General features: G+C 40.5%; 1 protein-coding gene across 1 annotated transcript in view; it reads right to left on the bottom strand.

Moving 5' to 3' along the window:
* Positions 1-4,385: 4,385 nt before the first annotated feature.
* Positions 4,386-23,319, bottom strand: part of ATP8B1 (ATPase phospholipid transporting 8B1) — a 114,345-nt gene continuing 95,411 nt past the window's right edge. Inside the window, exons 18-28 of the mRNA XM_081078402.1 lie at positions 22,449-22,613; positions 21,097-21,208; positions 20,031-20,106; positions 16,956-17,088; positions 16,271-16,559; positions 11,717-11,940; positions 10,555-10,638; positions 9,569-9,814; positions 9,110-9,248; positions 7,252-7,382; positions 4,386-6,069 (exon numbers count right to left, since the gene is read on the bottom strand). Coding sequence (XP_080934528.1) covers positions 5,845-6,069; positions 7,252-7,382; positions 9,110-9,248; positions 9,569-9,814; positions 10,555-10,638; positions 11,717-11,940; positions 16,271-16,559; positions 16,956-17,088; positions 20,031-20,106; positions 21,097-21,208; positions 22,449-22,613 — 1,824 coding nt within the window. The 3' untranslated portion in view covers positions 4,386-5,844. The remainder of the gene's footprint in view (positions 6,070-7,251; positions 7,383-9,109; positions 9,249-9,568; positions 9,815-10,554; positions 10,639-11,716; positions 11,941-16,270; positions 16,560-16,955; positions 17,089-20,030; positions 20,107-21,096; positions 21,209-22,448; positions 22,614-23,319) is intronic.

Here is a 23,319-nt window from a genome sequence, read left to right as displayed (position 1 = left end):
TTTTCCATGTTCACTCAAGTGGGTGTTGACAGGATCCAATTCCTTGTGGGCAGTTAGCCACAGGTCTCCCTCAGTTACTTGCTACTAGGGACTCTCTACAAGGCAGGTTGCTTCTTCAGAGCAAGTAAGAGGGCAAGAAAGAGTGCAATCAAGATGGAAGTACAGTCTTTGGTAGCCAACTCTTAGAAGTGACAACCCATCACTTTACCACATTCTATTCATTAGAATCAACTCACTTGGTCCAGCCAACACTCCAGGAAAGGGTTTTACACCAGGGCACGCATATTAGGAGGCAGAGGTCATAGGAGCCATCTTAGCTGCCTACCACAGTGACCAAAGCCTAAGCTGCAGTGCTTTTTATAACCGAATAAGTGAATTGACATTTCATCATTTCTGCTATGTTCCACTGGCCACACAGACCAACTCTAGTGCAATATGGCAAAGGACTACACAGGGGGTCAATACCACCAAGGTAGAGCTCGGTGGGAACCATTTTAGGGGCTGTCTACCACAGCCTAACCAGATGAATTTCTCCTCTTCATCCTGCTCTGAGCTCCTAGAGGTTGACTTACATGAACCACATCAATTGGTTTTCTGGTTTCTGGCCAGAGACAGCCAATGGGGAGCACTGACGGAAGAGAGGGAAGTGGGTTACTTATTCTCCCAGGTCCCTCCTTACAGGCTGGCTGCATCCACAACTAAAGACCACACAGCTCCTGTCAGTTGGCACTAAGACTGGCATCCAAACCGCTTTTCATAAATTTAGTTTTATCCGATCCATAGAATTGGATGTATTGTCCCATGTAAATGTCCATTAGAAGGCATTCAATAAGGAGGAGATCTCTGTAATCGATGGACATTGGCTTTTTCCCCAAAACACCCCAGTGCTTGCTCAAAGAAGTCATATACAAAGTGGCCGTAGTAACAGGATGGAGGCTGTGCATATGTCAGACCTCATGGACTGCCCTTCATCAGGGCTGATCTGGCTGGCTACTGCCTCTCAGAGTACCCAACCTGCCAATAGCAGAAGCCAACGTAGAGAACCTAATAGGACACAAATCTCTGAAGGAACCAGCTGGCCACGTAGTGGCAGGTGGATGACATTAAACCCCCAAAGGAGGTAGTAATGTGCCTCTCAACTATAGCGTCATAGTGATGTAGATAATGTTGGATCTGCCGGCAGTTTCTGGGTGTGGGTGGCGGGATCCTGTCTGGTGAGACCAAAGAATGGACACAGGGATCAGGGAGAAGCAACAAGTTGTAAAGGAAGATAGTTTATTAGAGGCAGGAGAAGAGGTTGCAGCTCCCGAGCGGGAGGGGGTGCCAACTGGGGGGTGCCTACTGGCTAGAGCAAAAGGTTTTTACTTTTATACTTTCCCCTTCCTGCTTGGGGAAGGGGGCTGGAGCCTTCTCATAGAATTCATCTATTATGTTTTCTCCTGTTTGCTCATCCTGAAGGGATTAATGAACCAACCCATTCCTATCTATGAGATCTGTTCCTTTATCCAGCCAGAAGGGATTTGAAATTATCTATTAACCTTAAGGCGTATTCTTATGGCTGTCCTGAAGTGAAGGAGACATTCCAGGTCTTGGAGTTTTAGGATATGGCTGCTTTTTTGTTTATTCCACCAGGGACCCCCCCTCGCCCCCCCCGCCCCCCCTCCCCCCCCCCCCCCCCCCCGTCTACCTAGCAACCATACTTACTAAGCTGTCTGAATAGTCCACATAGAAATGTGCCCTCCCTGCTTGCAGCACCAACACCTGTGAATTTACAGAATGCTGTATCCATCTCCATGGTGCATAACATCTTCCCTGGTTATAAAATTGGGCAGAATGAGTGGAAATCATATTTAATTGGTCTCTTGAAGCTTCAAAAAGAGGATTTAGATAAACCTATGATGTCATTTAGGTGTCAGCCCAATTCTTTGAGGTATTAAAAATGGCTTTCCTTATGTTAAAAGGGGAAAGGTCATTTAGAACTTGACTTGTCAAGGACAGATATAAATTATAACTGCCTCCAGCACAAAATTTGATCTAACTGTTCTTTCATAAAGTTTTTCTCATGGCTAAAAGGTCTCTGTTTCTGTCTGTCTGTGTCTATATATGTATGTTGTAAATGTGAGATAATTCTGTAACTCCAGATGGTATTGTTAAAATTCAAAGGCAAGCACTTGTAAGAATTGGGTATTCTAAAATTCTCAGAAATATAGATACTAACTCAAATGCTTTCCAAGTTCATATGATTATTCTTTAGTAATAAAAGCTAGCTTAAATTTTTTGGTGTAAGTAAAACAGACATGTCTCTCTTTTGCCTGGGTTTTACAAAAATAGGTCCATGTTAATAATCGACTCTGATGTCTATGAAATATATTTTTAGAGGTTATAAAATGTCTTCATAAATCTGCCAAGCTAATGCATACTAATTGCTTACTTCTTAGTTTTCATTAGAAATTGAAATTTTCAGTGTTAAAATGTCAATATATGTAAGAATAACTTTTTAGTGTTATATATGCGTCCCTTTTCTATTTGTAGCTGTAGATTTGGTGTGTCAATGGGAGAAGGTGAGTTCAGGATCTTCCTAAATTGTCATCTTGAACTGGCTTCCTTTTTATGGCTAAGTAATATTCCATTATAGGTACACACCACATGTTATTCATTCATTTGTTGGTGGACATTTGGGTTTCACCTTTTGGCTATTGTGAATAGTGCTGCTATAAATATTTGTGTACAAGTATGTGTCTGAGTACATGTTTTCAATTTGGGTATATCTGGATTTTACTGGGTCATATGGTCATTGTTTAACTGTCAAACTGTTTTCCACAGTGGCTATACCATTTTACATTGCCAATAGCAATGTTTAAAGGTTCCAATTTCTTCACATCCTTGCCAACACTTGTTACTTTTTTAAAAAAAAATCTACTAGGTTGGTGCAAAAGTAATTGTGGTTTAAAAAATTAAAAATAATTGCAAAAACCACAATTACTTTTGCACTAACCTAATATATAGTTATCCTAGTGGGTGTGAAGTGGTATCTCATTGTGGTTGTTGCATTTCCCTAATGACTAGTGATGGTGAGCCTGTTTTCATGTGCTTATTGCCCATTTATCTCTTTGGAGAAATCTCTATTCCAGTCAAGAAGGTCATTTTTACAGTGTTTAGGTTTAAAGGTCCCAACCTCCCCTTCTCCCTGATATGCTTTGTTTCCCTTTCAGTGTTTTGACAGGCCTTTTTGTATTTATGGCAGCCATAACTTCCTAACAGATCCTGACAGGACTTTTCGGAGCTGTCTTGCAATTTTCCTAAGCTTTCTATCGCATCACAGAAATGCACCAACTGTTAGAATGTATTTAGATTCCATTAGAGTACGTTTTGCTGTCACATTGGAATCTCTTAGGAACCATTTTATCTCCCTCAATATCATTACTGAACAGACTGTTTTGGGTACTGAACCTCAGTAAGAACCTTTAGGTGGTGCTCTTTGGTTAAAAACATTTACTTCTCACACAATTTACATATATTCGTACCTCCCAGGAAAAAAAAAAAGTGGCCTTTCATGTTTTTTCTATAGACTATCTCCCAGGGGGCTGCTCAGAACTTTTTCTCATACCACTTCTAATCTGTCCTCCCCCGGTTTGAAGGGATCGCCCCGATTGTAGACATGACATTCTCCAGAAGCAGGCTGTCAACTGTGGAATAGCAAGGGAAGGCGTTACTGTTTCCCACCTTAAAAAGCACCCCCAGACTGATACTGTCTCATCACCAGCTGCTAATTGTGCTTCCCAAAGAAGCCCCCCGTCGCAGTCTTCCTACAGAGAACCATCTTCTCTGTCGCATAGTCTCATCTCCCTTACTCTCCAGGAGCTGACAGTCTTACAAGTCAGACTGCTGCTTATAAGTCAGCAGACTCGGCTCTCCCCCAACCTGAAGCCTCGGGTCTGTCACCTCCTCCTCACCTGCTTTCCTGCCTTTCCCTTTCCTTACCAATTCCCTTTTGTTCCTTTTCCTGCTAGTTCTCACCATGTCATTCTAGACTTACGTGCTCACTTCCCAGCCCCTACTGTTGGTCAAGGGTTACCTTTGTTCTTAGTCTTGTTCCAAAAAGTTGAGGTCATTTGGAAAAAGTGTCCCTTATCTATGTAAGTACCCGAAGATGCACTCTTCCTGGACACAATCGATCTTACCAACTATAAATCCGTATCACCAGCCTTTGAAATCTGACCACCTTTTCCCAGTCATTTCTCCCGTGACACACAGTACCCTGCCCCTAACTTTATTTCTCATCACCAGAGGACCCCTAAATTCCTTTAGAAACCCTGCAGGCCTAGATTCCTATGTCATATATACAACTCTGAAATAAAAGAATAAATAACCCAACTTATATTTTTAAAGATTATACTTTCCAAAGATTTTACTAAAGCATTTATTTTTTAAACAAAAATATACATTAAATCTCAGATTTACAGAATGTAGAAATAATTTATCGAAAGCAATTTGCATTTTAAAATTATTAATATTGCACCCAGCAATGTAAGTCTTTGACACATTTGCATTGTCGACCTTTCCCACAATTCGCAAAACGGGAGAGAAATCTGAAACTGACAGAATTACACAAGCTAAATTTTCTTTACACACAAAAACAACTTACAATTGTTCTTATTTACAAGATAAAGTTGTAAACTTTCAGAAATTTGCGTCCATAAAGAGCCATACATTCTTTTATCATACCTAGAAAATGAACTATGTACATGCTGAGATTTCCTCATAGGAATTCAATAGGACAGATATTGTGAACATTCGCAGCCTGATGGTAAAGAAAAGAGTTACTGAAAACACTTCTACGTCTTCACTGAAATATGGAAACTGTGTGAAAGACACAGAATGAGAAAAGCCTCTGGAAAAATAACTTCTGCCTCAGTCTTAGAAATGTGGCTGCCAACAAACAGTTTTTTCGCAAGGCATAGCACAAGTGAAGAAGAGTGAGGTCTCTGTTCGAGTCCCTTATAAAATACTTTACACATAGGCAGGCACAAAGTTTGCTTTTCAAAAGAAAGCTTTGCAAAATATTCTGCAATTTATCACTGATGTCCTCAGTTTTAAAAAACTTTTTTTAAAAAGCCCATAAATACTTAAATGCATTTTTAATGACAGTAGGGAATAAACTCACCTGCTACTACAGGGAAGTGGCTAAAATAATATTCGAGAGGAAGAGTAAACGTATGTAATGTGCTATTTTAACCTCATAGTAAACTGAAACAGACTGAAACCTTGTACTTAGGAAATTGGAAGTAATAGTCCTTGATTGAACCGAATTATTAAAGCAATATGGGAACGTGAATCACATAACCCACTGTCAACTCTGAAAAAAACCACGGGACTCCTTAGCTTCCAGGTGATGAATGTTCCCGAATCTTTTCTCATTACCATCATAAACAAAAGATCTTTTGTTAAAAGGTGGCCTACAGGGGAAAAAGGGAGCTTCTGGGAAATTTGTGTTGCAGATCCCAGACTGGAAAATCTAATTGTGATTTTATAATGCACTACCATTGGAATTGAAATATAAGACGTTTTCTAATTCTGTTGTCCTAGATGCAGACTAGGTTAAAACGTTCCCTTTGAATCACCATGAACATCAACAGTTGAATAACAGGACTTTGAAAAAGGTATTCTTGGCTTTGCTATTGCTTCATAGTCCAACCCAAGGAGTCACTTTGTTAATCAAGGTTATGTCTTCAACATCCTGCGACAAATTCAATTTTTAAAAAAATAGACCTGAGAGTTTCATTAAAAAAATAGACATTTCCTCTGTGTGATTGTTGCGCTGCAGGCCCGTTTGAGGCCAGGGCTTCAGCTCTCCACAGTTCGCCTGTACTCCGCTGTCCCGTCGGCGATGATGGCATCCAGGGGAGAGCGCTTCTTGCGGAGGCTGCGCCCGGAGGAGATGAGGTCCGCATAGCCCCGCTGGTGGGAGAACGCGTAGGCCGAGCGCCGCGAGGACACGCCACGGCGGAACACGTTGGGCCGCCGCTTCCACTGCTCCTCGGCTTTTAACCGCTTGCGATGCTTCTGAATCTACAGACGGGAGAGAGATGGGACAGAGCTGAAAAGAACTGGCTGAGGGAAGGGAAGGGAAGGTCTGTGAGGGCAGAGGAGCAACCAACCACTCACGGGGCACGGTATCCTAGGCTTTCCCCCACCATGTGGAGGCGGGCATCACTTTGTAGAGGAGGCAATGGAGGCAGAGAGGAGACGTGAGGGTCTCGGAGCTAGAAAGTGGGGAAGCTCGTGTTCTTTCCAAGCCTTAAATCAGAATGGTTCAAGCTCAGGAGAAAAATGTCCCTTGTTGCTATTGCATACACTGATCAATGGAAAGGGGAGATCTAGGGTATACTGCAGCGTGCTCCCCTACCACCTACTCTTCTTTCTGATGGATGGAAACTGAGTGTATTCAGGTCACCCCTCCTCCACACTGCCACATTCCCCCAAGGATGTGGACACCACTCCCAGGGGTGGAACTGATGGGTTTCCCTTGCCTGCTACCAAGCCAGGAATGTGCCTGTGACCTAATTCTGGCTTTGCGACTGGATGGAAGTGTGTTGGGCCCTTCCATGAAAAGTTCTGAGGCTCCTGCGATAGAATAAGGGAAAGTGATAAAATCAGTCTATCTTCCCATGGACATTGACATGTCAGGATGCAATGCCCGGAACTGCCATAGAGCTGTTGTTGGGCAGCAAGATGAAGCTAATAATGAAGACAGCAGAGGGGACAGATGGAAAGAACCCCAGTCCTTTTTGATGACATTAAGTTGCTCATCAAAAGAGCCTGCTAATTATTGTGTGAGTTTCGGTGATTGGTACATTAGTATGGAACCATTTTGAGCCACAGCTTTCTGTTATTTGTATCTCAAAGGATCCTGCTACAAGAAGTGACGAAAATGAAGGGAAAAAAACCCCAAACTATTTGCATGGCAAAATGTTAATAGTGTAATTGTTAAATTGAGAGGATAGATATATGGGAGTTCTATACTATTCTCCCTCTTTATGTTTGATAATTTTTGTAATAACAAGCAAGCAAACAAAAATGACAATCCCCAAGGACTTATTTGCAAGATGGAATTAAAGAAAGTAGTACTCGTAAAAGTTCATACCAAATTTCCCAAGAGCCTTGAATTTTGCAGGAAAGCTGCTTTTGGGAAATGCTTTTTTCGATTTCTGTGAGGGGCTCCCAGTTAGGAGAGGAACTGTTTTTCTATACCTTATCACTTTCTGACGGCCAAATGGTCATTGACAAGAAACGGATGGCAACCACGGGCAGTAAGCACACTGCAACAGTCAAAATGATGGTCAACCAAATGTATGGCTGTCTTAGAGCATTTGAAGCTGTGCCTGAAAGAAACATGGAGAATGAATCACAGGGGTCCTTTCATCCCAAGGGCATATTCCTAGTCCACAATCCATAAATGGATTGATTATCTACGGTAAAGTTTTACAATGAGATTGTCCTCCCAAAACATCCCCTTCACTGCTCAAGACATGAACATTTTAAAATCGGATTAAGCAAAGCAAAATTTCGAAGGTAAATTCTTTAGAACAAGGCAAATATACACAAGCAAACAAGTAAGCATAAAAGTGCATTGGTTAACATTGCATTGATTAAAAATGCAAAATTAGGCAATGTGTACTTCTGAATTTTTTCAGGAACTTATAAAAGCATTTTCCAATTTATAGTTTTGGTTTGAAACTCCAAATATTAACAACTGGCACTGCCATTTGTGTGATAGGCTTTGTACTAGGTGTGTAATACAGATCGTGCCATGTTATCAGTTCAGAGTGAAGAGTATTACCCTCTTTACCATGTAAGGAAATTGAGTCGTGAAGAAGTAATTGGCACAAGGTAAGAGAACCAGCTATGGCAACTCCTGAATTTTAAGACCCACATCCATCTGACAAGAACCAGGCATTTCCCACTGCAATTCAGCTTCTAGTTTACGTCAGAGGAAGTAATAATTCAGTCTATAATGCAATCAGGTAATCATACATACTACTTAATTTTAAAACTAGAGCCAAATTTGTCACAATATTTTCTGTACTTAGGAGTTTCTAAAAATGGTCTTTATTTTTTAAATGTTGTTTTTACACTGCTAAATGTGTATGGGTTTAAAAACCATGCCCAATGTGAATAGGCTAAGTCACTGACTACCAAAATTTTAAAACAGACTCAGTAAAGAAAAACGCAATAATAAAAAAAACGAGCTCAACCCCAAGAAGAAAAGAGTTACCATAGCAACTATCTTTTACAACCCAACAACTGGTCGTAAAAAACAAAACAAAACACTAATCTTTTATAGGGAAACAAGTTTATGGGGATTTATTTTTCCCATTGTGAATCCAAGCTATTCTATTAAAAATAAGTTCATAAATTCCAATTCATGACATTTATTTATAATATATTTATCAGCTCAAATTCATTCTAGCATTTGTCAATTTGTCATATATAGTTTTTTTTTATAAGTTTACTTACTGCTCTGCATACATATCTTCAATGATGTAGCCCACTTTTGAGTTCTAGAATTCTATCATATAGGATTCATAGCTAATTGGATATTCTTAGGTCTTTGGCTTATTTCCATTTTTAAAAAACAATTAGAAATGTTGTGGTGCGATCTTTATACAGATTACCTTCCCCAAATTTGGTGTGTTATCTTATTTTCCCCAAGTGGAAATAAATTACAGAAAATTTTATAGTTATGTATTTCCAAAGAGTGTTTTGGAACAACTAAACTATATTATAATGCTCCCAGCAATACATGTGTTCTAAATTTACCAATAACCTACCAATATTAGGTTTTATGGTGTGTGTGTGTGGGGGGGGGGTGTCGGATGAGAGCAGCATTATCTAACTTAACAGATACACAACTACATTTGTTTCAATTTGCTTTCCTCCCATCATGGTACCACCTTTCCAACCCACCACCACCATCCATTCATTTTCCACGCAGCATATTAACATTCACTAGCAATCATTTACAGTTTGTGTTTTTCCTTACCCAGAAGTTGTATCAGATTCTAATATTTTTCTGGACATTTATTTTTGGAATTTAGACTATACCAACCTGTAAATTGAAATGCAGATGGAAAGAGAACATGTATTCCAGCACTATGAAAGTCAAACATGATGCCAAAATATAAGGCAATGCTTCCAAAAATTGAAAATGCATTCACAAAAGTCCAATAAGAAGTATCCAAGCCAATCTGTTGGGAAACCAGAGAAAAACAGAGCACTCATTTTTGGGGAGTTAACAAGAAATAAAAAGTCCAAGGATTCTGAAAATAGAATTCAGCAATTTAGGCATGATTTGGCTTGAATACTGAACAATCAGAAACTACCTTTGGCTCAGGCAAGAAATAGGAAATGTGCTTGCTTTTAAGGGGTAAAAAGAGCATTCATATTTTGTAAAGTGGTAGAGGCTCAGTTAGAGGGAGAGGGGGTACCAGGTGGATGTGCACGCTGGCCTATGTACAGAAATACACGTACTAACAGATACTGAAAAGAGGTGACTAAACCCACATACCTGGAAATTGACTGTTATTACGAGAGCAGAGGCAATTGTGACAGCAAAAGATTGGTAGTCTGACGGCGCCTCTCCATCCTGTCCCATGGTTTGTAGGTAAGCTCCAAGAGGTATGAAGAAGAGAATCATCGATGTTAAGATCCCATGCAGCAAGCTTATGAAGAATTTCTTATAGTTGAACAGTAAGTCTCTTTGTCCCACTACATATAACCCAGGGAACCGCAGACTCAGTTTGTCACTCACATCCTGAAAGGGAAAATACAATTAGAGCTGTGTACCATCCATCAGGAATCAAAGAACTCCGAGAAATGTTACAGCTTTTATGTCACAAAGAGTTTCGACTTGTTAAGTTGTAGGAAGGCAAAGGCCAAACAAGATAAGTCCTGAACAGTTTCAGTGGACGGAGGGCAACCTCATTACTTTAGTCCACCATTATTTGATATTTCATCACAGAGGGACTAGGGAGAAGTGTATTATTTTGCTATTTATGGAGAGAAAGCAAATAAGTTATGTCGAAAAATGTAGGGAGGCTATCTTTCCCTAATTCTTTGGGAAAGTGTGTTCACATACAAGTTGATGAGTTAATTCCAAGTTATTCTTTTTATGCATGAAAGCACCTTCTCAGAAGTACTGCTAGATAGAAGGTGGACTAATTTGGGAATTAAACACCTAAGTTTTGGAAAGGGTTAAGATAATTTACTTTTAAAATGAGTGAGTTATAATTAATTACTGTCAAGTGTCTTATCAAGAGTCTTAGTGTTCAGAAGGAAGATGATAAACTTTTGTCAATGCATTCAACCCAGACACAGAAATCCTATTACTACAAAACAAGAAGCACAGCACTTACTCTTGTTGCTAGACAACAGACCTATAATGAGACTTACTCAGACGAAGTGAAAAGCAAAGGAATGCATTTAAATATTTGCTTTGAACTCCACGAGATGCTCAGTCTGTCCAGAACATCCCTGTCAGCACAGGGCTCCTACCTGGTCGAGCAGCCCCATGAGCAGCACGGGCAAGCTGGAGTACAGCACGTTGTAGAGGGTGATGAACCAGTCTTCATATGCAATCTGTGAGGAGATGACAGACTGGCTGCGTCACTAAGCAAGAAACATCGTTGGCATGCATTCATCTGCTCTCTCAAAGCAGGAATGTCCCCCAGGCTGAGCAGGGCCTTTTCCTGCCAGAGTAAACACCGCTCCTGTACGCTTACAGAAGGTGTGAGTTTGTTTCTATGGAATGGGCAGAATCAAAGACCATTCTGCAGAAATGAAATTTCCCCTTAAGTAAGTGGGGGATGTACCCCAGAAAGTTTTTGGAAAAAGTCTTCTATTGGAATAAAGCTGGAAATCGAGTCGGTGTTCATCCTTTTTATGTCCCTTAATTAATGAATTTGAATACATGCAACTGGCCCAAAAGCACATAGATACCATTAAATTTTCATTTGTCTTGCAAGTCCAGCATTTTCATTCAAACATTTTGTAAGGCAGAATCGGACCAGATGTAAGAACTGTGCTTCTGAAAGGGGTGACTAAGCCTGTGCGCACACCTGTCCTCAGGGTGGGCTGGAGGAAGTGGGCTTACTCAGCACCAGCACTTATATACAGCCCAGCACGGAAACAGGAAGAAGGCCCCCGGCCCTGCTCAAGGTCACTCCTGGCCCTGTTCTGAGGACCCTCTCATAACCATTTGTCTGTGGCATAGCATCAGAGAGGTTTGGCCAACCATGGACACTGACTTAGGTTCATTTTTTCTAATGATAATTTTCTGCTGTGTCAACAATTTAACATATTAGATATGTCCACCATGCCTGTTTCAGCAAAAACTAAAACCCCAGAACAAATGGAGACATGATAATTGATTATCTAAAATTTATATTATGCCTTTAGCTTTGGTCATGGTATAATTTTATGCCTTCAAAGTTGAACAATTTCTTATCACTATTCTTCATGGCAAGGTGACTTAGAAGAAACTCTAAGTTGAAGGCAGAGACACAAACAAAAACCCGATAGACCAGGGAAAAACTCCAGCTTATAAAGCACCAGAAACATTTTAGAAAAGTAATCCATAATCTTAATCTGTGCCTCAGCAGTGAAGAGAACACCAAAACTGCAAATCAAATAAATAATGATGATGATGTTATATTACCTGTGCAGAGTACCCATTGAAGAAGGAGTACCAGAAATGAACCAGAGTAAATGCAAAGTTTTTATAAAAGAAGTATCGTAGGAACTTGCACATCCTTATGTAAGACCACCGGCCATGCACCAACAGCAATCTCTGCAGGTATCTGAACTGAGCAAAGGAATAGTCACTTGACATGACGGCTTGCATGCCTTCTTGTCCACTTATTCCAACACCAATGTGGGCAGCTATGGGGCAGAGGGAGAAGATACTGTGAATCATAGGCCGATTATAAGGTAGAACATTGAGATGACAACGTCTTTCCATAGCAAAACAAAAAACAGACATTCATAGAGCAATAAAGAATGAAAACTCTTGCTCACCACCCCCCACCGCAGCTTCTGAACTCAACTCAAAATCAGAGGTAAAGTTGCTAAACATGTGATTGGGCCACCATAAATATTTGTGAAAGGCTCTCAGGTGGGTGAGGATTCTATTCAGATTATCTGGTCAGCTCATAAGCCATCCTTCCCACCCACAGGGTGAGCCCCAGGCACCCAGGTGTGCTAGTCTGCCCATGCCTGTCTGGCCACACTGAGTCAGCCATAGGCAGATACGTAATCAATGGTAGATACTGTGAACAGGTTCTCGACTTTCATTCCACCCTGTTCTAATTGGAGACATGGGACCGCAAATAAAATCCCTGCATTGCCCATACTCTCTTGCAGCTAGGTTCTCTTTGTGAGTTAAGTTCCACTGTTGTGATCCACTTGATACTTGGAAGCAGAAGTGAATTGAAGCCCAGCATCACTTCCCTTTTTGGCGTTTCTACAACAGAAATGCCATTTTCTAGCTGCCAGACGTTGGCAGACACCTGCAAAGGCTTCTCAAGTGAAAAGCTCTTCTGAAGACCCTCAAAGCTAGAATTTCTGCTAGTGAGTGATCGAGATGTTAGACACTCAGCCCAGACTCTGCTTCTGCAGTCCAGCCGAGCTTGTAGGAGTATCCAGTCCCCTGTATTAATCACTTCCTGCTTAAAAGTACTTCGAGGCATCTGATTCCTGTCCTGCGCCCTGACTGGTAGAAAACTCAACCTGGGCCAATCAGTCTCTCTCTTGGCATTTGGAATTAGGATTTGGGTATGTTTGTGCTTGAAACTTTAACATATAAATTCCTGAGGTGTGAGATGGATAGATTTATTTCTGAGGGGTTCTAAAGGGCAGAGACATAATCTAGAGAGAGGGAGAGACAGACAGGCAGACATTGGGTTTCTGCTGAAGCTCTAGGTCCTGGTTCTAGTATGCTCTGAGGCCTCGCTTTTTGGGCAGCCTGAGACATCTATGTATCTTTTAAAATAAATTTCTTTTTGTCTTAAGCTAACTTTAGTTCTCCAACACATATAATCAAAAGCGTTCTGGGCGGCTGGATGACTCAGTAGGTTAGAGTGCGAGCTCTGAACAACAGCGTTGCTGGTTGATTCCCACATGGGCCAATGAGCTGCGCCCTCCACAACTAGATTGAAGACAACGAGCTGCCATTGAGCTTCCAGAGGGGCAGCCAGATGGCTCAGCTGGTTAGAGGGCGAGCTCTCAACAAGGTTGTCGGTTCAACTCCCGCATGGGATTGTGGGCTTAGTTGCGACCCCTGCAACTAAGATTGAAAACGGGCGACTGGACTTGGAGCTGAGCTGTGCCCTCCACAACTAGATTGAAGGACAATGACTTGGAGCTGATGGGCCCTGGAGAAACACACTGTTCCCCAATATTTCCCCCACCTCCCAAATAAGAAAAAAGTTTTAACTAAGACACTATTAAAATTTCAAAGGCTTATTCAAGGCCTACCACGACCTTAAGACACATTTCTTTTTTTTTTTTTTTTTTGCTCGGGGGAAGGTTTCTAGAATGGATAAAAATGAGTCACAATCTTCTCCATTCTTCCCAAAGTCAAATCACATTCAGCTTAGAGAATTGCAAATTTTTTCTCAGTCTTAGAAGTCATGAAAGTGAAGACAGATAATGAGATCATTTAGAGAACATATGTTTGGAGAACATGTCCTATGACTCAGACCCTAAGAAGTGACTGCCAACTCAGCAGAGCTTCCAACTAAAAGCAGCTCCGAAAATCCCACCCCATTTGCGAAACACAAGGTCTGGCAAATTCAAAATGTAGTGACTTGTCCAAACCTAAGCGTTCAGCAACACTTTGTAATTCTAAAAAATAGACTTGCATCTTGTTCAATATTTATGACCTCTTTGAAAACACACAAATAGTTCTGATGATCACTGATGATTGCCAAACTGCTCCTTCCTACCAAACCAAGGCGGTCTTTTCTGAACAAGCAGCAGAGGGAAATGTTGAGATTGTGTTGGAACTGAGGAAGGGGCATGCCTGCCACAGGCTCTGGAATCCAATCCAGCCTTTCTGCTCAGCAGACCCAGGACATTATGGGAAATGATTCACCGTGATTCCAGGCAACGAACAGATGTGCTTCATAAGGCCACACTGGTTTTTTCCCTAAAATCTAAATATAGGCACCTGGTTTTCCTGAAATTCCAAATGTGGTTTCGAATGCCTCACCAGCGGGCTCCTTCATAATTCCTTAACAAACTAATCATTTCCTCAAGGCTTTCTGCCTCTACCTCATTTCCCTCACGCTGCGTGTTCATTCTCAGGGCCAAGAAAAAATAACAACCATCAGCCAGTAGACATCTTTAGGTACAAAAGAGGGAGAGGGCAGCCTGTGAGAGTCCTTGGATCCTTGCTAGGGGCAAAAACATGGTGGGTTGCAATTCCCTCCACTTCCACTGGACTGCACTGCTGACCATGACATTTGTTAGCAAATGGTCAGATTTTTCTTGACATTTACATTTCACTCTACTTCTTTATAAAGAAGTTTTTTTTTTTATGTATGCAGTTCTTGGTGCAGTTGAAAGAGATAACACTTTTTACAAAGTACAAACAGGCACTAACAATACTTGCATAAGGCTACTGACTTCCAAGAAGACCTCAGAGTTTCCTTTATTTTTGTCCCAAATGGATGCTCCATAGATTATATATAAAAGCACTTGCCTGTGACAGAGCTTAATAAAATTCTTAAGAAAACTTAAGAAAAACAAGTCTCTATAAGGTTATCTTTGTTGACTTTTTGTGATTCATTTCACTATATAATCACTATAAATTGGTGAAGTCAGAGGAACAAAACATTTTCAAGTGTAAGTCATATAACCAGATGGTATATTTGCAAGGTAATCCCCCCAAAGTTCTAGAAGTCTACATTATAACAATAAAAATAATGCCTGAGTCCCTTGCCCTTTTGGCACAGCTACTGTTCAGGGTATATAATGGAAACTAAGCTAGAGCTGGCTACAAAGAAATCTAATTCAGAGCAAGAAATGACATTTTCATGGTAGGACAAGCACATACAAAACACAGTGGAGAGGAATTAAACTGCCAGTGGTGACAGACACACATGATAAAAAAGCAAGGAGACGTACATCATCATACAGCGGACTCCTGTTGAGGAAGATAAAGTTGGAATATTCTTAGTATATACCAAGAAGGAGGAGAAGAGACTCTAAGAAAAGAAAGATAGACACGTGAGTTACAAAATAGGCTGAACTAGTTATACATTCTGCCTTAAGTTACCCAGCACAACAGGACGTGCATACACATGTGTAGTCATGTAACAGGTCATCTTAACATCCCCAAACTGGAGGTGATATTGGAGAGAATTGTCTTGTTTTGAGATAGCACAGCCCAAGTTGACACGGCATACTGGCAGTAGGATGAGGACAAGTATTCAGGTCTCCCTGGTTTGGGCATTTTCATTAGAAGATGTTCCTTACATAAGGAATAAAAAAGGACCAGGATTGAGATGTGTAAAGAGGGTTTGGTTCCACTGGCTTTAACACCAGGTACAACTGTATTTCTGCATGCTGGGACTGAATCCTGTCATTTGTGGGGACCTAGTGTCCTCCAACCAGCAAAAGGAACTTTGGAAGTCTCTAGGGAGGTTAGGAGGGCGGTGAGACTGTGTTGGAACTTGGCTTCAATGCCAAATGTGTGGCTCTGAGCTCACTTCAGGTCTCCCGGTGGTGACGGTCTAATAGATTTACCAAAGGCAAGAAGGAAGCCCCAGAAAAAGGTGCTTAGGGGAGGGAGAATAATAGTCTCAAAACAAAGACCCGAGTTCAATAGTGTATACCGAGCTCAGCAGAATTTTTAACAGAACTCATTCAAGAAATATAGGAGAAGCAGAAGGAGAGGAAAAAACTCTCCCAAACCAAACACATGTAAAAGAAGAAAACAAGATAAATTCATCCATATGGAACTCGTCTTCCATGTGGCATTCTGTGAGTAGCGCTGTAATGCCTTCTCTCTCCTACTGAGGTAACTGTACATTTTTTGAGGGCTGGGTCACCGCTGTAGCATGGTGGAGTGCTTTTATTGAACAGCTGCTTTATGAAAGCCTAAGCAATGAAATCTGAAACAACTACCCTCAGAAATGTTCCTCAGAAATGTTCCTGCCATTTCTTCTCAAACCATTCAAGTCGCACTGGTTGTCTGCACAAGACTCACTTTTGATCATATTTACGTCATTCGCCCCGTCTCCAATTGCCAGTGTGATGGCTTTCTTATACCTCTTCACCAGGTCTACCACCATGGCCTTCTGCTTGGGGGTGACCCGGCAGCAGATGACAGCACTGCACTCACAGGCCAGGTCAACAAAGTTCTTCTGCCGCTGTTCTTTTCTAGCTTCCATCCTCCTTTTGCTTTGCGTCCGAATTCGTCTTTCTTCTTCTGTCCTCGGGAACTTCAGCTTCAGAATGTTCCCTGTCTTGGTCTTTTTCTCGAGAAGAATTTCATTCTGGGAAATCAGAGAGGGAAAGCATTACACGCATTTTTGTTTTTGTATCAAGGGTACCATTCTCAAGATTTTGCTGATGCAAAGGATCATTCTTGGGTTATATCATTGAGTGGAAAACATATGGACTATAAAAATTTAGAAAATACAAAAATGTACAAAAAAGAAAATTTAAAATATCCATTCACCGATAAACCAGGTGTCATCACTGTTACCAGTCTGGCATAATTCCTTTCATATATCATATAATGTTAAGTCTTAAAACTTGGGAAACTGAACTTTCATTTATAGGCTAAGAGGTTTTTAGGTTGGCAGTTAATATGGGAAACCATCTCAGATTGGTCCATAATGAACCGCTTTAGTTTGAGACAAAGGCACAGATACACTGATGATACATACCAACCAAGAACCAGTGATGATTAGGGCCCGGTTCCCGCCAGAAGGAAAAAAGGGTTCGTGCACAGGGGGTGCAAATTTTGCATAGACTCCACCTCTATTCCTCTGGTTTTCCATCCTCGTATTAAGAAGAGCGCTGGGAGAAAAGAAATTGCACTGTTTACAGGACAAGGCCACGAATAGGCCCTGGACTGTGAGAAAATTTTGACATTTAACCTCTTTTTTAAATTGTGGTAAAAACACAACCTAAATATTTTCATCTTTATTTCTGAGTGCACAGTTCAGTACTATTGAGTATATTCACATTGTTGTATAACCAGTCGCCAGAATGTTTTCGTCTTTCAAAACTGAAACTCTGTGAAATAACTCCTCATTTCCCCCTCTCTCCAGTCCCTGGTACCCAATATTCTACTTTCTGTTTGCTTGAATTTGAACACTCTAGATATAGAGACGGAATCAGACAGTACTTGTCTTTCTGTGACTGGCTCATTTCACTTAGCGTAATGTCCTCAAGATTCATTCCCGCTGTGGCGTGGGTCACAATTTACTTCCCTTGGAAGGGTGAACAATATTCTATTGTATGGATGTAACACATTTTGTTTATCCCTTCACCCATCAGTGGACACTGGGCTTGCTTGCGTCCACCTCCTGGCAATTGTGAATAGTGCTGCTATGAACATGGGTGTGTAAATATTCTCTTCAAGTCCCTGCTTTCAGTTTTTTGGGATTATACCCAGAAGGGGGATTGCTGGATCATATGGTAAGTCACTTTTTTGAGGAACCACTGTACTGTTTTCCATAGTGGCCGCACCATTTTACACTCCCCCAGCAGGGCACAAGATTCCCAATTATTTCATATCATTATCCACACTTGTTCTGTTCTGTTTTTTTAGAAAGTAGCCATCCTAAAGGGTGTGAGGTGGTATCTTATTGTGGTTTTAATTTGTATTTCCCTAATTATTAGTGATGTTGAGCATCATTTCATATGCTTTTTGGTCATTTCTGTATCCTTCTTGGAGAAATGTCTACTCAAATTCTTTGCCCATTTTTTAACGGGTAACATATAATCTTACTAAGTCTTAATTCCTCCACCATGGGGGCACCATGTACTTGGTGCTTCATTATTTGCCAAAACCAGCTAAAGGAAGGTATGGTGGAAAATGTGTTCACAAGCAACGGAAGGAAGACAACCTTAATCTGATTTATACTGGGGTGCACCCTACTGTATTATAGGCTACTGTTTGGCAGAGAGAAGCTTATTTCCACATAAAGTTATGTCTGCTTGAGAAATGCTCTATGCTTTCTATCAACACATTATTGAGAAGACCACATATAACATATTCATGTGGTAGAAAAATGAGTCATGGGAATTTGGAGTGGAAAGGACTGTAAATATCTTACCCAATTCCTTCACATTACAAATAAGGGAATCAAGGCCCTCAGAAATTATATGATTTGCCTGCAGCAAGTCGACGGGAAAACTGGAATGAAGACTTGGGTCTCCTAACTCTCCGCCCAGGGCTTTCTTCATTACACGCTCACAGCCATTATTTTTCAACTTCAAGAACAAGTTTCTCAACCTTGACACTATTGACATCTTGGGCCAGGTAATTATTTGTTGTATGTGTCTGTCCACTGGATGTTTAGCAGCACCCCTGGACTTTACCCACTAAACGCCAATAGTACCTCTCCTACCCCATTGTGACAACCAAAGATGACTCCAGACATTGCCAGATGTTCCACAGAAGGCAAAATTGCCTCCGATTGAGAACCTCTGCACTAGAAGCTTAGGTGTCTACTATCCTTTATTCACATTAATTCAATTTGCATTTTCAAGTTGAAAATAAACAATGATCAAGACAAATCACTACAAGGCTGGAATAGAAAAAATATGAAGTTACCCATTCAAACCATTGTACAGGAATCTTCCTTTCAGGAATCATCTAGAAAGATGACTCATCTCTCTATAAAGGTAAACTGAGGTAAGAGCATGATAATAAAATTTGCTACCTGTATACATTTTATCTTCTAATCTAGCTCAGGGCTCAATTTTCAACACTTTCAAAAGACAGACAAGGAATTTGAGGCCCCCCGCCTATAAGAAATAAAACCATATGGTAATTAAATTACTTAAAACCAAGAAACAAGTAAACATATTAGTAGGTATTGACCCATTGCTATTTTTCAAAACCTAAAAGCACAAAGAGGCATGGTTTATGTATCTCTATTCAACCAGAACTAATCTATTTACATTATTAGGCTATTGATTTTGTCTAATTTAGCAGAGTGCCTAATATACAGGAAGGACTTGCAAAAGTTCTATCATCATCATTAGAAAGAAGGCTAATAACAACCATCAATTCCTTCATCATCTCACCAGCAGAGGCAAGTGGATCTGTTAACAGCTTCATTTGGGCCTGTGACCGCCAGGGGGCGGTGTCAGAGGAAACCTCTCCAGGGATAAAAGGAATGGTCAAACCAGCAGCAAACACATCCAGGTAACAGTGTAGCAGCACATTTTTGCTTCATAACAAGACAGGCGTTTTGCCTACACATTTCCAGATCTGCTGCAACTCTGACTTAGGGCAAACAAGTGTTTCAGCGTAAGCTAAGAATGGAAATATCCAGCCTGCCCAATCTAGGCAAGACTACAGATGTCACCCACCCAAACATTTCCTTTCAGGCAGGATTGGGGGGTGGGGGGGTGGGGAGTTTCTTCTATTTTTCCTTTCAAAAGGTAAAATTTCTAGAAAAGACAATACATGAATATAATTCACATTAGTTTTGAGTGATGTCACAGGCCCACTTCCTTTATCAGCAGACAAGCACTGAGGACTTCTAAGGAATAGAGAAAAATGGCACCAGGAAGGGCAAATAAAGTCCTCACGTTTTCAGACAACATAAGGCCATGATACAACCATGATAACTTGCAGCTGCCTGTTCTCTTGCTTCACTTCAACGTGAGGAAACCGAAGTGACACGCTAGCTCTCATTTCTCCAGATTTGCTGTGTTTACTGTACCTAGTCTTTATAAAAATGAGCTGCTAAATATTCTCATCCTGCAGGCCCTTTACTTACTTTATGTCTTCCCCATAGCAGATAGTGGTGTCTTCAGTTAGCAGTTCACAAGCAAATCCTATATTTTCAGCAGTTTCTGTAACAGAAAAAAAATTAAGTCAAATGTCATTCCTACTGATGAATTTAATAATTGACTTTATCTGGTGATGATATTTTTCAATTAACGAAATAACCAGATTCAATCAAATATGCTGTTTTTCTGTAACAATGTACAGAAATCATAAAGAAAAAAAAATCCCTTTCTCTGCAATAAAATTAGCCTAAGTCAAAGTCTGGTTCGAGATGTTTTCAATAATAAAATGGGCTATATTATCAAATATGTTAACTGGTTATTTAATAAATCAATGCTCATTGAAATACTAAACACATTAAGTTCTTGTGGTTTTAATCATTGTTATGGGGGCGAAAGGGTAACCATTTCCATCAACCCTCACATGGGGCTCCTACTGGCGATTGTTTTCCATTTTCCCATCACCACCCACTGGTATTTGTTTACAGTCAGGGCTGTGCTTCCCTTCGCTTATCAGAGTGTGTAACCCACTGATGATGTCAGAGCAAGAGAAACTATCTGGTTTCCCATGGGCTTCTTTTGGAGCAAACCATCAGCACCAGACAACACTGTTGAGCTCTGAAAATCTTCCCTTGGGTATAAAACTTTAATTATAATTTTCAAGGAATAAAATGGGCAAGAAAACAAAAGTTGCTATGCAGTGTTTCATAGAATTCTAACCTATGCCCAACAAGTGGCAAAGCACTGGGAAGGACAGAAGGGACGAGAAGGATGGCCTTGCAGGACAGCAGCCTATGTCTGTTGGAGAGATGAATAATCACAAGCAGCAAGACTCGACCAGGAGTCCAATTACATGGAATAATCGGAGTTTCGGGAAGGGCGCAGTCAGGGTGGGCTGGAGTAAGAGAAAGGTTTCTTAGGGAAAGCGTCTATTCTCAAAGAAATGGATAGAGTTTGTGTAGGACGAGAAGTCTGAGAAGGTCTTCTTGGGCAAGGGAAACAGGAGCTGTGAATATCTCTGAGTGAACAGATTCACTTCCCTACACAATGAGTTACCCTTTTTGTCTCCAGTAAGCACCCAGATCTTAATGTCAGCTTTTGCAAGTTTTGAGATGGTTTCTGGGACTCCATCCTGTAGCTTGTCTTCAATAGCTGTGGCTCCCAATAGCTGAAATGTACATTAAAAAAAAAAAAAAAAGAATGAGCAAATAAGCCAAAAATGTTCTGTAATTGCTGTTTGCTGACCTGCAAAAAGAAGGCTCATACCCTCGTTGGTGCTCCACTGGCGATAATGGCCAGTGTTAACAGAGAAGGTTGCCATGCTTCACACCGCAAACCAAAACAGCCAAAACCTGTTTTCTTCCAGTAACTTACCAAGACAAAAAATGCAAGTACAACATCAAGGACGTTAAAAATACACTTTCATTGTGCATATGTTACTTTACGCAAACATAAGCTAATTCTTGCCAAAGCTCAATACTATTTGTTGAACATTTCCCATTAATCTCTACTCTATAGACAGTAGGTATCAAACTGAAAATTTTCATTTACAAATGGTAAATTTGTCTTGTTTCAAGATTTTGCAAAAGATGAATCGTTTCAATAATTCTCACAAAATACTAAGTATATACTGACTTGTGTAAAAATCATAATGAATTTTAATAAATAACAAAAATAATAGAATCAGAACAAAACATTTTTTTAACGTTTTCTGTGTTTTGGTTTCTCATAATAACAATTTCTGTGTTGCTTGTGGAACGAAAGAAATTCGTACGACCTAGTTCCATTGTATCAGTTTCAAATGCTGAGGTTAAAATGATCTTTTAGGGCCGGCCCCGTGACTCAGACAGTTGGAGCTCCGTGCTCCTAACTCCAAAGGCTTCCGGTTCGATTCCCACATGGGCCAGTGGGCTCTCAACCACAAGGTTGCCGGTTCAACTCCTCGAGTTCTGCAAGGGATGGTGGGCTCTGCCCCCTGCAACTAAGATTGAACACGGCACTTTGAGCTGAGCTGCCGCTGAGCTCCCGGATGGCTCAGTTGGTTGGAGCATGTCCTCTCAACCACAGAGGTTGCTGGTTCGACTTCCGCAAGGGATGGTGGGCTGCACCCCCTGCAACTAGAAATGGCAACTGGACCTGGAGCTGAGCTGTGCCCTCCACAACTAAGACTGAACGGACAACTCGAAGCTGAACAGCACTCTCCACAGCTAAGATTGAAAGGACAACAACTTGACTTGGAAAAAAGTCCTGAAAGTACACACTGTTCCCCAATAAAGTCCTGTTTCCCTTCCCCAATAAAATCTTTTTTAAAAAAATGATCTTTTAAGCATGAGATCAAAATTAAGAAAACTGAAATTTCCAACTCTGTTTAGAATATCAGTGAAAATGTTATGAAGGTGAAAACTCACAATTAAGTCTTTTTCAATCTCCTCATATACTTTATCAAGGGCTTCATCCCGGTTGGTTGAAGCCACACTGGCAGCCATAAACTTTTTATTCCATTCTTCATATTCTTTTTCTTCAATTTCTTTGTAGCAAAGGCACAGGGTCCTAAGAGTCTCACTTGCAAAGATCTGTTTTATTTAAAAGACAATCCATCCACACAAAAAATAGTTAATTTTGTGTAATTCAAGATCAAGTTTGAAATCTTACTTGAAGTAATACAATAAGAGAGTTTAAAAAGAGACCACGAAGAAGCTTGGATTCGTACAAATATATTTTATAGAGATTAAACAAATGCTTTGTTTTTTAAGTCTCCTCGGGATCCTAGGACTGTATTTCTAAGTTCCCAAGTTAAAAAGAGATGTCTATCTTTCTTCTAAATCAAGTCACTAGAGTGAAGAAAACCTTTTTCTCTTTATGATTAAGAAAATAACGGATGATGGGAGCTGCCTTCGGGTGCTACTAATGTAAACACAGAACTGACAACTTTATAATTTGTTCCCACAGACTGTGTTACAAGTCCAATCAACTATGAACTGTCAACTGAGAATTGTTTCCTCAAACCAATTCTAAAATACATGAGCCACTGTTAAAGCTGAGATGAAACATTTCAATGAAAAAGAGTGTCTGGAAATTTTAATCATGGTGAACGGATTTAAACTATTTTCAATAGTTTAAATATGAACCAGTAAAAACATTTCATTACAGTCACATTTGTCTAGCCAAGATGGCAGAACTGGTTCACCTAGCTAAGTGTTTGCTTTCAAAGATTCTTTGGAATATTCTGCATTTGTTTGATTAAATTGCCATTGTTCATATCCTCATGGGAAATTACCC

The sequence above is a fragment of the Rhinolophus hipposideros genome (assembly GCF_964194185.1).
Source record: "Rhinolophus hipposideros genome assembly, chromosome: 17".
NCBI classification, from domain to species: Eukaryota; Metazoa; Chordata; class Mammalia; order Chiroptera; family Rhinolophidae; genus Rhinolophus; species Rhinolophus hipposideros.
Note: the sequence above shows the minus strand (reverse complement) of the source record. Positions and strands in the feature narration are given on the sequence as shown.